We start from the raw sequence: 13,305 nt of genomic DNA, 5'->3' as shown, positions 1-13,305 counted from the left end.
GGTCATCTCGTGCCCTAATATGTGTAGCTCAGTAATCATTTGGGGGTAAAATTTTTGAAACAATTATTGTAAAGTAAGTGTTTACATGAGATAAGGAGAAGATTCCTATCTTGCATTTTTGAACTGTAGAATCAGTTCCACATTATGCTGGTGAGAGTAGTCAAAGGGAAGGTGAAAAGAAAACTGCCAATTAGTACAACTCTTTAAATGGAGATTAAAAAGGAGGATATTAACCTAAGTATGCGACAGGAGGGGAATGGTTAAATAAAGGTTAATGGCATATTAGGCAACCACTAAAAATATTTGCAAAGACACTATAATGACATGGGGAAATATATATACCTAGGGGCATCTCATTTCTTTAAAAATGGGTATATGAGCAGAGCACAGTGGCTTAGTGCCTGTACGTAATCTCAGCACTTTGGGAGGCCGAGGTGAGAGGATCACTTAGGGCCAGGAGTTTGAGACCATCACGGGCAATACAGCAAAACTCCAGCTCTATAAAAAATTGTTTAAAAATTAGCCAGGCATGGTAGCATACACCTGTAGTCCCAGCTACTCAGGAGGCTAGGGAAGAATGATCACTCGGGCCTGGGAGTTTGGGGCTACAGTGACCCACGATCATACCACTGCCTTCCAGCCTGTGACAGAGTAAGATCTTATTTCTAAAAAAAGAAAAATGAATAAACGTGTATATTCATACTTAAACAAAGACAGTCGTTATCTCTAGGTGGTGGAATTATAGGTTATTTTTATTTTTCTTTATAATTTTCTGTGTTTTACTAGAGATTTTCCACCAAAAGCATTTTGTAATCTGAGTAAAAGGGTATTTTACAGGAGGTTTTTCTTGAAACCACTCTCGGAGAGACCCAGACCCTGGCCCTCGAGAACAGAGCACTCAACCTTGGCAGAAGATCATCTCTGGTGCCCTGGATGTGAAAACACTAAGTCTGCACAGGAATGAGAGGAAAGAAACAAGTTAGGAAAAGGGCATGTTGTTGTTTTATTAGAATGAGCATTTGAAGTTTTTACTGCAATTTGCCAAAGTAATTTTATGTCTATTGAATCTAAGAATAATTTTCAAATGAGCTTGTATATGTGTGTGCTTTTTGTTTTTTTATTTCATTTTTCTAGATTTTTTTCCCCAATTTTTCTGAAATTTGCATTTACTAAAATGTACCCACATAAGGGTCATGTTTTCACTCATCTTTAACCATGCCCTTGTCACAGCATAAAATGTAATTGTTAAATAGGAATGCTAAAGTTGAAGGATGAAATCGTTGATCTCTTCACATATATTTTCTATGTGTCCTTTCTAGGAATGACTAAAAAGACTTAATGTGTCATCTATATTTGAAGGTATAAACAGTCCAAACAAGAAAACTTAGACACTGACGTTAGGTAAGGAAATTGTACCTTAGTGGCTAACATTTTTTAAAAAACAAAATGTGAATTTTTACTGTTTGGATCATGAGTGTAACGGAGTTTTTTAAATTAGCTAATAATTGATTTCTAATATAGAAAATAAAATCAAGAACCCTCCTGTTTAAAGTGAAAACACAATTCTGAATTTATTCATATGGCAATAAAATTCTAAGTATTTTTACTTGAGTAAAAAGACAGTATTTCAAGGAATTTGGAATCAAGTAGAGAAGGCAGGCAAATGAACAATTTTGTATGACGGGGGGCATAAAAAAGTTAAAAGCCAGAGACAACTTGGCTATTTGAGGATATCTTACAAATCAACAGGAAAGAGACTAATACTACAACAGGGAAAAATACATATAAGCAATATATACACAGATTAAGGAAATCATAACTTTCTAAATAATTAATGTTAATATTAATATAAATTATTAATATTCATATTGGAATCAAAGAAAGAGTCAAACGAGACAGTACTTCTAACTCATTTTCAAAAGAGTGCAAACCTGTGAATATTCAGTGATAGTGTGAACAAATGGAAACTGACATATAAAGCCAGTAGGAAAATGAACAACATGACCTCTAGGCTGGCAAAATATTTAAAAAGCTTTCAAAATGTATCATATTCCCAGTCGAGTCATCACAAAAAAAAAAAAAAAAAAAAAAAAAAAAAAAAAAAAAAAAAAAAAAAAAAAAAAAAATGCAAACCAATATCCCTTACAACAGAAAGATCCTTAACAAAAATATAAGCAAATAGAATCCTATAATATAAAGAAATCTTGCTTAATTGGAGTTTCTCAAAGGAACTTTTATTTGATTCAACATGTAGCAGGGGGAAATCAATACACCATAATCAACAGGCTAAAAACCACCACATAATCACCTTAATGATTTTCTTAATGGTTACAGAAAAAGCTTCTGACACAAGTCACAATTCATTTTATCATAAAAACACTAAACCAGCTAGGAATAGATGGAAGCTTCTCAACGTCATAGGTATTAACAAAAAAAACCTACAGCTAACATCAGATGTAATGGTAAAAGACTGAATGCTTCCCCCTCAGTAAGATCAGGAACAACACAGCAACAGCTACTCTTACCACTTCTATTCTACAAATCCTAGTCAGTATAATCAAGCAAAAGAAAAAGAAAAAAGAAATATAAGGCACACAGATGATAAAGAAGAAATGAAACCATCTTTATTCACAAACCTCATAATCAGCTACAAAAGAAAATCCCAAGCAACTCCCAAAAAGCCATAAGAACTAATAGGTCAGTTTAGAATGATCAGTCTATAAAAACAAACTATTTCTATATACTGGCAACAAATAATTGGAAATTGAAATTTTAAAAATACCATTTATAATAGCATTAAAAAATATCAAATAGTAAGAGATGACTCAAATATGTACACTTAAAGTTATAAAGCAATGCTAAAAAGACACTAAGTAAGGCCTAAATAAAAAGGTATTGTACAGTGTCAATTCTTTCCAGTTAGATTTATAGATTCAGTGCAACCTCAATGAAGTCATTAGCAGGCTTTTTATACAAAGTAGCTGATTCAAAAACTTATATGAAAATGCAATGGTCTAAAAATAGCCAATGCAATTTTAGGAAAATATGTATCAGTTGATAGACTCACAGATTTAAGACATAATATAAAACTATATGAATCAAGATTGGTGTTACTGGTGAAAGGACAGAAATATAGAACACGAGTCCACAAAGAGACTTACACATATATAGTCAACTGACTTTCAAAGAGTCATGGTAAATTCAATGGAAAAAGCATAGTTTTTTCCAAACAAGTGCTACTTGATCAATTGGATACCCACATGTGTAAAAAAGTGAACCTTGACCCTTACTTAGCATGATATACAAAAATTAAGGTGAAGTGGATCCTAGACCTAAATATAAGTGCCAAAACTATAAAACCTCTAGAAGAAAACATAGGAGAAAACCTGTGATTTTGGGTCAATCACAGATTTATCAGATAGGTCACATATACAAATTACCTAAAATGTGATAAATCAAACTTCAAAATTTAAGGTATCTGCTCTTTGCCAATTAAAAGACACTTAAAATAAAAACAAGTCACAGATTGGGAGAAAATATTAGCAAAATATATCTGATAAAGGCTATGTATTCAGAATATATAAAGAACTCTTAGAATTTACTAAGGCAACACAATTTTAAAAGAGAGACAGAGGACTTGAAAACATTTCACCAAAGAAGATATATAAATGGCAAATAAGCACATGTAGAGATGTTCAGTCATTAGGGAATGCAAATTAAAACTGCAATAAGGTATCACTACATGCCTACTAGAATGGCTAAAATTAAAAGACTGACAATACCATATGCTGACAAGATGGGATACAACTCAAACTCCTATACATTGCTGGCAGGAACATAAATTGGAAGAGCTGATTTTGAAAACAACTGGAGAGTTTCTCAAAGTTAAACATATACTTAACATATGTTCCCAGTAACCTTATTCCTAGAACATAATCCCATTTGTTTCCCTGAAAAATGAGAAAATTATCTACATAAAAAATGTGTATGTTTATAATGACTTTTGTCATTACCACCATAAATGGAAACAATCAATGCCAATTTAAAACCTGTGGTACATCCATACAATGAAATACTACTCAATAATTAAAAGGAACAAACTACTGGTACATGCAATAACATTAAGCTAAATGAAAGAAGCCAGATACAAAAGGCTAAATACTATATTATCCTACTTCTATATCGTTCTGAAAAATGCAACACTACAGGGGTAAAAATCAGATCAGTGGTTACCAGAGGTTAAGTGAAGGGTAAAGTAATTGCTAAGGGAGCAAGACATGTTTTGGAGTGATGACACTGATTCTATTCTTAATCATGGTAGTAATTACATAACACCATATATTTGTCAGAACTCAAACTGCACACATTAAAAAGTTAGTTTAGATAATTGATATACAGTAAAACTTTTTTTGGAGTTTAAAAAGTTGTTTTGCTATATACATTTTTTTGATGCCAGATGAGCTATTAGTACTTAGACACATGTCCCACTTATGTGAACATTAAGTATTATAAAATTATAACATTCCTTCTCAATTTAATGCTTTGGTTAGTTCATATTTCTTAGAAAGTGGTAAATGTAATAGTTAATACAGTGGCTAAATTATTTAAAGCAAAAATCTAACTTTTTCTGTTTACTTCACTGACAAAATGAGTCTTAACTGCAGACTTACCATGATCTAATTTGAAGCAGGATGAGACAGTACAGGATTACTGAACAAGAGCATGAATATTAAAGTCAGAATGCCTATCTTCAAATTCCAGCTTTGCCATTTACTACTTCTGTACCTCACTACAGTATTATATTGTCTCTGTGTCTCAGTTATTTTTTTTCCATCACCTGTATAATGAGATAATAGTAACTACTTCTGAAGGTATTTCAAACACTAAATGAGAAAATGTCTAGAAAATGCCTAACACAGAACACATATTAAGTGTTCAATAAGTACATCTTCTAGGTTTTATAATCTTCAGTTACTTAAAGAAATATATTTCTAAGTTTCACATCAAAATCTATTATGTATTTCCTACTGTGAGCCTAGGAATTTTACTCAACATTGTATAAAGAGTAAGAATCAAGCTTCACTTTTTATTCAATTCCCTTTTTAAAAGATGATCAAGAATAAAGGCATAGAAAGTAAGAAGGAGAGTAAGAGAGAAGGAGGAATACATTTACGGTGCACCTACAAAAGCACCCTGGAAAACAAGTGCTTTACATAAATGGATTATTTCTTTTGTTCCTCCTAGAAGTTAGCTACAGAAAAACAAAGGATCTACATGAAAACTTGTCATAAACATTCGTAAGTAGACTTTAAAAAAAAACTGTTCACTTACTAATTAAGATACTGGCTTGGTTCCCATAAACAAATGTTGCATTAAGAGCAAAACTTATGTTTAGAAAGATTTAAATAATTACAACTGTTCCTTATAATTTAATCAATCAGAAGCAGTATCTTAGGAATTATAATGAAGGATCTTCATGCCATAAACCAAGGAACTTCATCACCTTCCTCTGAGACATAATCAGACTTTGGCAACTTTTAAAACACAGCATCAGAAAACCAGTAAATAAGATTAAAGTTGTTAACCTCTTTGAGTTCTCAAAGTTATGAATACTATGAAAATTCACTGGCACTTATTCTGTGTTTAAATATGGAGGAAAGGAGTTCATTGCAAAGAAAGTCAGCCTAAGTTTCTCTGAGTTTTCACTTCCCACAGTCCCCAAAAGGCAACAACAAGCACACAGTAAGGCAATGTAATAGAAGACCTTCCATTAGGAGTAAACTTACCTGTAATGTTTTCTCCTCTTTAAGGTCCAATCCAAACACATTGTGCCGCTTCACCTTCAAGAAATCAGCATCTTCTTCCTCATCATCTCTGTCCAGGAACTGCGTAGAAACTTCCTTGATCTTCTGTGACTCACTGGTGTTAGGAAGAGATGGAGCTTGAGATCCTTTTACTTTTGCCAGTTTCTCTTCCATTTCTTCCTCTTCTTCTCCTTCTTCTTCTTCCTCCTCTTCTTCCTCCTCTTCTTCCTGTTCTTCATCACTAGTATCATTAGCCAGTCTGTGCTCTCTCCCTTCAAGTCTTTTTCCACCTTTCTGAAGGATGGACATTTTCTCACTGAAGTAGGCTCTAAATTCTTCCACTTCATCATTGGTGAGGGAGGGAGCCCTTGGCTCAATTACTTTATTAGCTTGGCTCATTACCAATTCTTTGGTGGGTTGTTTCTGCATTTTCTGAAGAAATCTTATGCGTGGTGCCACAGCAAGACCAAGAGACCTTAAATATGGAAAAATGTGGTAAGAGTTAACACCAATGATATGTTTATAGGTACCACAGAAGTTTCTCAAGAGCAGAGATTTCTAGAGCTTTTTCAAAGAAAATGTTCCTGTGAGATACAACTCGATACTAACAGGTTAGCTGATCCAAAAAGTAAGGCAAAATACACTGAACAACTCTCAGAAAACATTTTGGACACCATTTTTTCTTTAAAAGGGTAACATGGAATAAGCTAAAGAGCACTGGACCAGAAACAAGATAACAGTCCAAGTACCAGACTTGCCAATTTCCAATTCAACTCTCTCAGTTTCAGCTTCCTCATAACACGGGGAAGTACCTGCCAGGCCTATCTCACAGTTGCTGTAAAGATCCAATTAACTAACTACATGAAATTACTTCATAAAATGTTAAGTACTAAATAAACCAGAGAAGATATAATCATGAAAGGACAAAATACATTTATCTACAGAAAAAGAACTGGAATGTGGTCCCCATGTCCCATCCTGAAACAGAATATGGTACAATCATTGCTATAAAAATGGATTTTATAAACCAAACAGCAAAAAAGAAAAAAAAATCTTATTTTCTCCATCTAAGGTCAAGATTCAATTTAATATCATATCTTTCCCAGCTTGGATCAAAGCTAATAGTTTTCACTAAGTTCTCACTGATCAACTGGAAATCTAAAAAACAAGGATTGCTCTGAATAAATAGTTAACACCATAACATGGATCCACTGCTCTTTTCCTATCTGACATGGTTCAAAGAAACTGAGAGATGTAATGCTGGGAAGCATGGATTCAGAAACAAGACTGCTGAGGTTCAGAATCTGGCTGTCACATACTAGCTGTGAGAACTCATGATTTAATCTTTCTACACCAGAGCTTTTCCATGTGCAAAACAGGATGCTAAGAGTACCTACCTCACCGGGTTGTTGTAAGAATAAATTAGTTGACAGATGTTAATGTGCTTAAAAGTAGTGCCTGGCATATAGGCAGTTAATGAGAACCTGATGTCATCACCATCACCACTGTTAGGGTTACAATCACAAACTCAACCAGAGGATTTCTCTCAATGTATCATACTTACATTTTTATGTCTCTCTCAGCTACTAAAACTGAGTTTCTTGAAGGTAGCAGTACATATTACATATCTACAATTTAACATCTAATACAATGACGTGCACATATTAGGTATTCAAAACACGTTTCTTTAGTAAAATTTTTAAAACCTTTAATATATCTTATACACATAGCACTGCTTTAGGTATCAAAGGCTTCTAAAGGAAATTGCATACCTCAAAGAAACTACACAGCTAAATATCTACAAAAATTAAAATACCAAATTCAAGTATACTAAAATTTGTTCTCAAGTTAATTTTCTGCCTTCTCTAAGCATCACAAAAAGCAAAAGTCTTCAACTACCAACAGATAAAATGTACTGGAATCTATTGCACCAAATTCTTCCCTAAATATGGCTTACAGTGTTAAAGACCTGTGCCTTTCCTGTCTGCTAATATTCCACGTAAGTCAAATCAGAAAACCAGGATAAAAATTCCCAGGGGGCCAAAAGTCAGCTAATAGCCTAAGCCATGGATCATAATCAGAAATAATAAAACTAGGAACTGGTATATAAACATGAGCAAGCAACGTGTTATCCATGGCACATGGTTTTCCACCTATCACTCAACGGGAAAGACAGCAACCCTGGACTGCTATAAAGCAATTTAAAAGATTCAAAAATGTAACAACTGACCTATCGCCTGTTATGGTAAACATATATTCTAACAAAGAATAGAAAACAGCAGCTCACTCAGATATATGCTGTAGTTAGACTCAGTTTAAAGGTAAAGGCACTCAAATGCCTAAGAACAAGCCAAACAAACCAACCTTGCCTTGTAATCACATATTTCACCACGGTCTGGGAAATTTCATGCTGATATTCAAAGTATGATTATCTCAAGGGTGCTTCTATAAGATTTTGCCAGTGTTTTTACCACTCCCACAGGTAGGATCCCACTGAAGAATAAACATTCCTCATTCATAAATCAAAAGGTTAAAAAACAAAACCTGGTCAGGCACAGTGGCTCACACCTGTAATGTCAGCACTTTGGAAGGCTGAGGCAGGGAGGATCACTTGAGCCCAGGAGTTTGAAACCAGCCTGGGCAACATGGTGAAACCCTGTCTCTACAAAAAATACAGAAAACTAGCCAGGCATGGTAGCATGCACCTGTAGTCCCAGCTACTCAGGAGGCTGTGATGGGAGGATAACCTAAGCCCAGGAGGTCAAGGATGCAGTGAGCCATGATCACTCCTCTGCACCCTGGCCTGGGTGACAGAGAAAGACCCTGTCTCCTCCCCCAAAAAAATCCCTCAAATACTAAGCCAAAACAAAACCAACCATTCTGTTTCATACAATAGTAACCTCAGTTACTAAAAACGGACATCTTGCCATAGTAACCATGAGTACCTATAAGAAACACCAAGACAGAAGGAATATTCATTCAGGCAGTAAGCAACCTAACATAAGAAGAACCAGCAAAGAGACACATATCGAAAGCATAAAATGTCTATGGTAATCCAGGCAAGGGTTTCAGAGAACAAGAGAAAACTTAGACATTTAAAGATTTTAAAGAATGCTTATTGGTTGCTCTCCATCTCCTTTAAAATCAAACTATAGGAAAGAGCCAATGTTACTCTAAGGAATTTACACTTACAAATAAACTGCTCTCTGATAACAAGAACTGAACACTGAACTAATTTTCTGCCAAGTTGATTTCATCTTTTTCACTGCAGATCTTTAACAAACAGATTCTTTTAACTTAAGACAGAGTAGTCTAAACTAAAAACCTCAGAGAACAGATTTCAAACAAATTCCCTCTGGCCAGGTGTGGTGGCTTACGCCTCTAATCCTAGCACTTCGGGAAGCTGATGTGGGTGGATTGCTTGAGCCCAGAAGTTCAAGACCAACCTGAACAACATAGCAAGACCCCATCTCTAAATTAACTAATTAATTCCCTCTAACTTTGAGGATTCACTATTACAAATGTATTAGGAATACTTACAGGGCATATTCAGGTATAGGTAACTTGCTCACATCAAATACTTCTTTATTCTTCATCAGATATACCGACCGTATATAGGAGACAAAACACTGTGAATTAAGAGGTTGAAAAGTACAATATGATGGAAATTAAAAATGAGTTTAGACCAAAATATAAGAAAATTAACCAATGAGATAAATTCAATAGTACTGAAAAACCACAAAATAGTTCAGTATGTCTCCATTCCATACATACATGAAAACACCTTTTAGAACTGTAATATTAGAAAAACTTTGCATTTGATTTCATCAAGCCAACCTAACACAGAAAATCATCTTTCCAAAAAGCCACTCTAAAAGTTAGTATAATTCTGTTACAGTAAGATACACAATGAGGAAAATATAGGCTTTGGAATAATGCAGATTTGGAATCTATTCAGAGCTCAAAATCTTACTCCCAGAGCAAATTTGTTTCTTTACATGTCAGTATCCTCATCTATCTAAAATGAGATACTACTTAGAGTTATGAGAATAAAATTTTTAAAATGCACATAGGTACCTAGCATATTTTCTGAAATACAGTAATAAATGCTAGTTATTGATAATACTTTTTATTGTGTCAAAAGATAAGGTTTTCCAATTATATAAAATCTGACATATTGAGATTTAATAAAATCATGACAGTAAAAGCTTTATTGCTAAAGCTTTTCCTTTTTATGATTTCAAGTAATTCATCATTAACTTGGAATCTTTTCTGTTTCTGTTTAAAAAAAAAAAAAACTATCTTCATACTAGTGTTACACAAACCAGAATATATAAACAGGGTCCTGATCCTTTGTCAGTCTGTCAAATAAACAGATAACAAAACACACCTAGGTAATTTTTTATTTTTAAGTTGACTTTGTCAAGCATATTTAGTACCTGTTTCCATACTTCCTAAACTTCACATTTTATCTAGCACCCGTTTAAAGATAATTTTTCTACTACAATCATCCACAAGCAATCACTTCAGTTGCTTATCACTTTTGTTCCATCCAGATTAGAATCAAAACCTAGAATATCACTTCTATGAAACTAGATAGCTTGCCACTGCTGGTAACACAGCCGTTCTGCTAAACCATGCATGACACCCAATAAATCACATCATTTATTTCAACGTGCTTTTCTATAATCTGTGTTCTGGAAGACTCATCCGTTGTATGCATAAACCAATAAAACAACGTCTTTCCAATGTTTCATATTTTCTGATAGATAACTGAATGACCTCCTAGGCATGCAGCAAGTCATTACACACCAAAATTAATCTATTATGTTTAAATGTGTATACTACTTCCAAAGCTCCTAGAAGATTTTAATTGCAAGTTTGAAGGATGTTTGCTAGACAAAATATTCACACATTTGCATGCCCAAAATTTTTAAGAAAAAAGAAAATCAACAATTTGCTCAAAGATCCTTTTCATTGGATCTCAGGTAAAGTGAACTTATCCAGCTTGGTATAGCTTACCATTGGATTCTCTCAGACTTTGGAATTAATTTCTCCTAACACAGTAGGTCTCAAGAAAGTTAGACCTGGATTTAAGTCTCAGGTCTTCCACTTAATAACTATGTTACTCTAGATAGTTTTGTGGTTTTTCTGTGGAGGAGGGGGTTTGTTTTTTTTGTTTTTTTTTGTTTTTTGTTTTTTGAGACGGAGTCTCACTCTGTAGCCCAGGCTGCAGTACAGTGGCACAATCTCGGCTCATGGCTCACTACAGTTTCTGCTTCCAGGGCTCAAGCAATTCTCATGCTTCAGCCACCCAAGTAGCTGGGATTACAGGCATGTACCACCACCACCCAGCTAATTTATTATTATTATTATTTATTTTTAGTAGAGACAGGGTTTTACCATGTTGGCCCGGCTGGTCTCAAACTCCTGGCCTCAAGGGATCTGCCCACCTCAGCCTTCCAGAGTGCTGGAATTATAGGCGTGAGCCACTGCACCCAGCCACCCTAAACATTTTTTAACTTTCAAGCTAGAATTTACTCATTTGTACAGTCAAATCAATACCATCTACCTCACTGGCTGTTGGAAAGATTAGGCAACAATATATGTAAAAGTCTTGTCATAACTAAGTACCCGGTACACAGTAATCACTCAAATTTTAGCCTCATCATTAATGTTATTCTAAGCACACCAATGATAATTTGCTAAAATATAAAATAAGTTAGCAAAATATTTAAGATCTGTTCTTTAAATAAAACTTACTTCTGGCTGGGGGCAGTGGTTTATATTTGTAATCCCAGCACTTTGGGAGGCTGAGACAGGTGGATCACTTGAGGCCAGGAGTTCAAGATCAGCTTGGCCAGCATGGTGAAACCCTAACTCTACTAAAAATACAAAAAATTAGCCGGGTGTGGTGGCAGGCACCTGTAATCTCAGCTACTTGGGAGGCTGAGGCAGGAGAATCACTTGAACCTGGGAGGCAGAGGTTGCAGTGAGCCAAGATCATGCCATTGCACTCCAGCCTGGGCAATAAAAGCGAGACTCTGTCTCAAAACAAACAAACAAAAAACTTACTTCTTTACCAGGAATCAGTTTCAAAATTACTATATAAAAGCCCACCTACTTAATGGTTTTCTGCTCATGCTGTTCTATCAACTTAGGGTGACCTTTCTCAGGCTGGAGTGCAGTGGTGCAATCTCAGCTCACTGCAACCTCCACCTCCGGGTTCAAGCAATTCTTCTGCCTCAGCCTCCTAAGTAGCTGGGACTACAGGCGCACGCCACCACACTCAGCTAATTTTTGTATTTTTAGTAGAGAAGGGGTTTCACCATGTTGGCCAGGATGGTCCCGATCTCTTGACGTCATGATCCACCCACCTCGGCCTCCCAAAGTGCTGGGATTAGAGGTGTGAGCCACCGTGCCTGACCAGACTGATCTTTCTATAACTCTTCCTTTATTTTCTTCCTCCCACTTCATCTATCTACTGAATGCAACCTCTGAATCCCTATTATCAGGCTCATTGTTGATATGCTATTGGAGATGCAAAGATCTTGTAAATGCAATAAAAGACAGTAAAGACAGGTGAAAATGAGAGGGACTCAAATTAAAAAGCACAATTAAAAATAATTTCACATCTTTCTTTACCAAAGAATGTATTGTGAGCTACTCTAAAAACTAAAAAAAAAAATTTTAAATAGATTTCTCACCATACCTATGCTAGTCAGCTTCATTTAGCAACTATACAATGTATATTTCAAAACATGTTACATACCAGAAATATAATTTTTCAATTAAGAAAAATAAAACTAAATATTGACTTCCTTATATATTTGCTAATCAAGAGTTTTAAGTCCAGAAAAGTAATTGGGGAATATTAAGTCATACACAAGGCAGAGACTGAGAAGAATTTTTAACGTTCCCAGTAAAAATCTCATTCCTAAAGATAATACAGCTAGAGTTCTACACTTTCTAAAAATTTATTCTAATATTGGAAGATATTAATCTCACAGTCAAGAAAGCACAATCAGGAGTTACAGCAACTTTACTAAAGAAATAAAAAGTTAATAACATGATCAAGTATTAGAAATCAGGCCATTGTGCATCCAAAACATCTTATTTAAGAGGACTTTCCATACGTCTTTGACAAAACTAAAGATGATTTTCCCAATCTATATATAAAAATATTTTTCAAAATTTTAAATAAGCTAGACTGGCCGGGCGTAGTAGTGGCTCACACCTGTAATCCCAGCACTTTTGGGAGGCCAAGGCGGGCGGATGACCTGAGCTCAGGAGTTCCAGACCACTCTGGCCAACATGGTGAAACCCGTTCTCTACTAAAATACAAAAAATTAGGCATGGTGATGGCTCACACCTGTAGTTCCAGCTACTCAGGAAGCTGAGGCACAAGAATCACTTGAGCCCAAGTGGCAAAGGTTGTAGTGAGCCAAGATCGTGCCACTGCGCTCCAGCTTGGGCTACAGAGCAAGTCTCTGTCTCAAAA

At 35.1% G+C, this 13,305-nt stretch overlaps 1 protein-coding gene across 2 annotated transcripts in view; it reads right to left on the bottom strand.

Moving 5' to 3' along the window:
• The window catches only part of DDX10 (DEAD-box helicase 10), a 274,959-nt gene that overhangs the window by 211,830 nt on the left and 49,824 nt on the right, over positions 1 to 13,305 (bottom strand). For both annotated transcript variants that reach the window (XM_017547072.1, XM_017547074.2), the window contains 2 exons: positions 9,345 to 9,433; positions 5,787 to 6,279 (listed from right to left, as the gene is read on the bottom strand). In XM_017547072.1, coding sequence (XP_017402561.1) covers positions 5,787 to 6,279; positions 9,345 to 9,433 — 582 coding nt within the window. The remainder of the gene's footprint in view (positions 1 to 5,786; positions 6,280 to 9,344; positions 9,434 to 13,305) is intronic.

This window comes from Cebus imitator, unplaced genomic scaffold (genome assembly GCF_001604975.1).
Source record: "Cebus imitator isolate Cc_AM_T3 unplaced genomic scaffold, Cebus_imitator-1.0 Scaffold194, whole genome shotgun sequence".
NCBI classification, from domain to species: domain Eukaryota; kingdom Metazoa; phylum Chordata; class Mammalia; order Primates; family Cebidae; genus Cebus; species Cebus imitator.
Note: the sequence above shows the minus strand (reverse complement) of the source record. Positions and strands in the feature narration are given on the sequence as shown.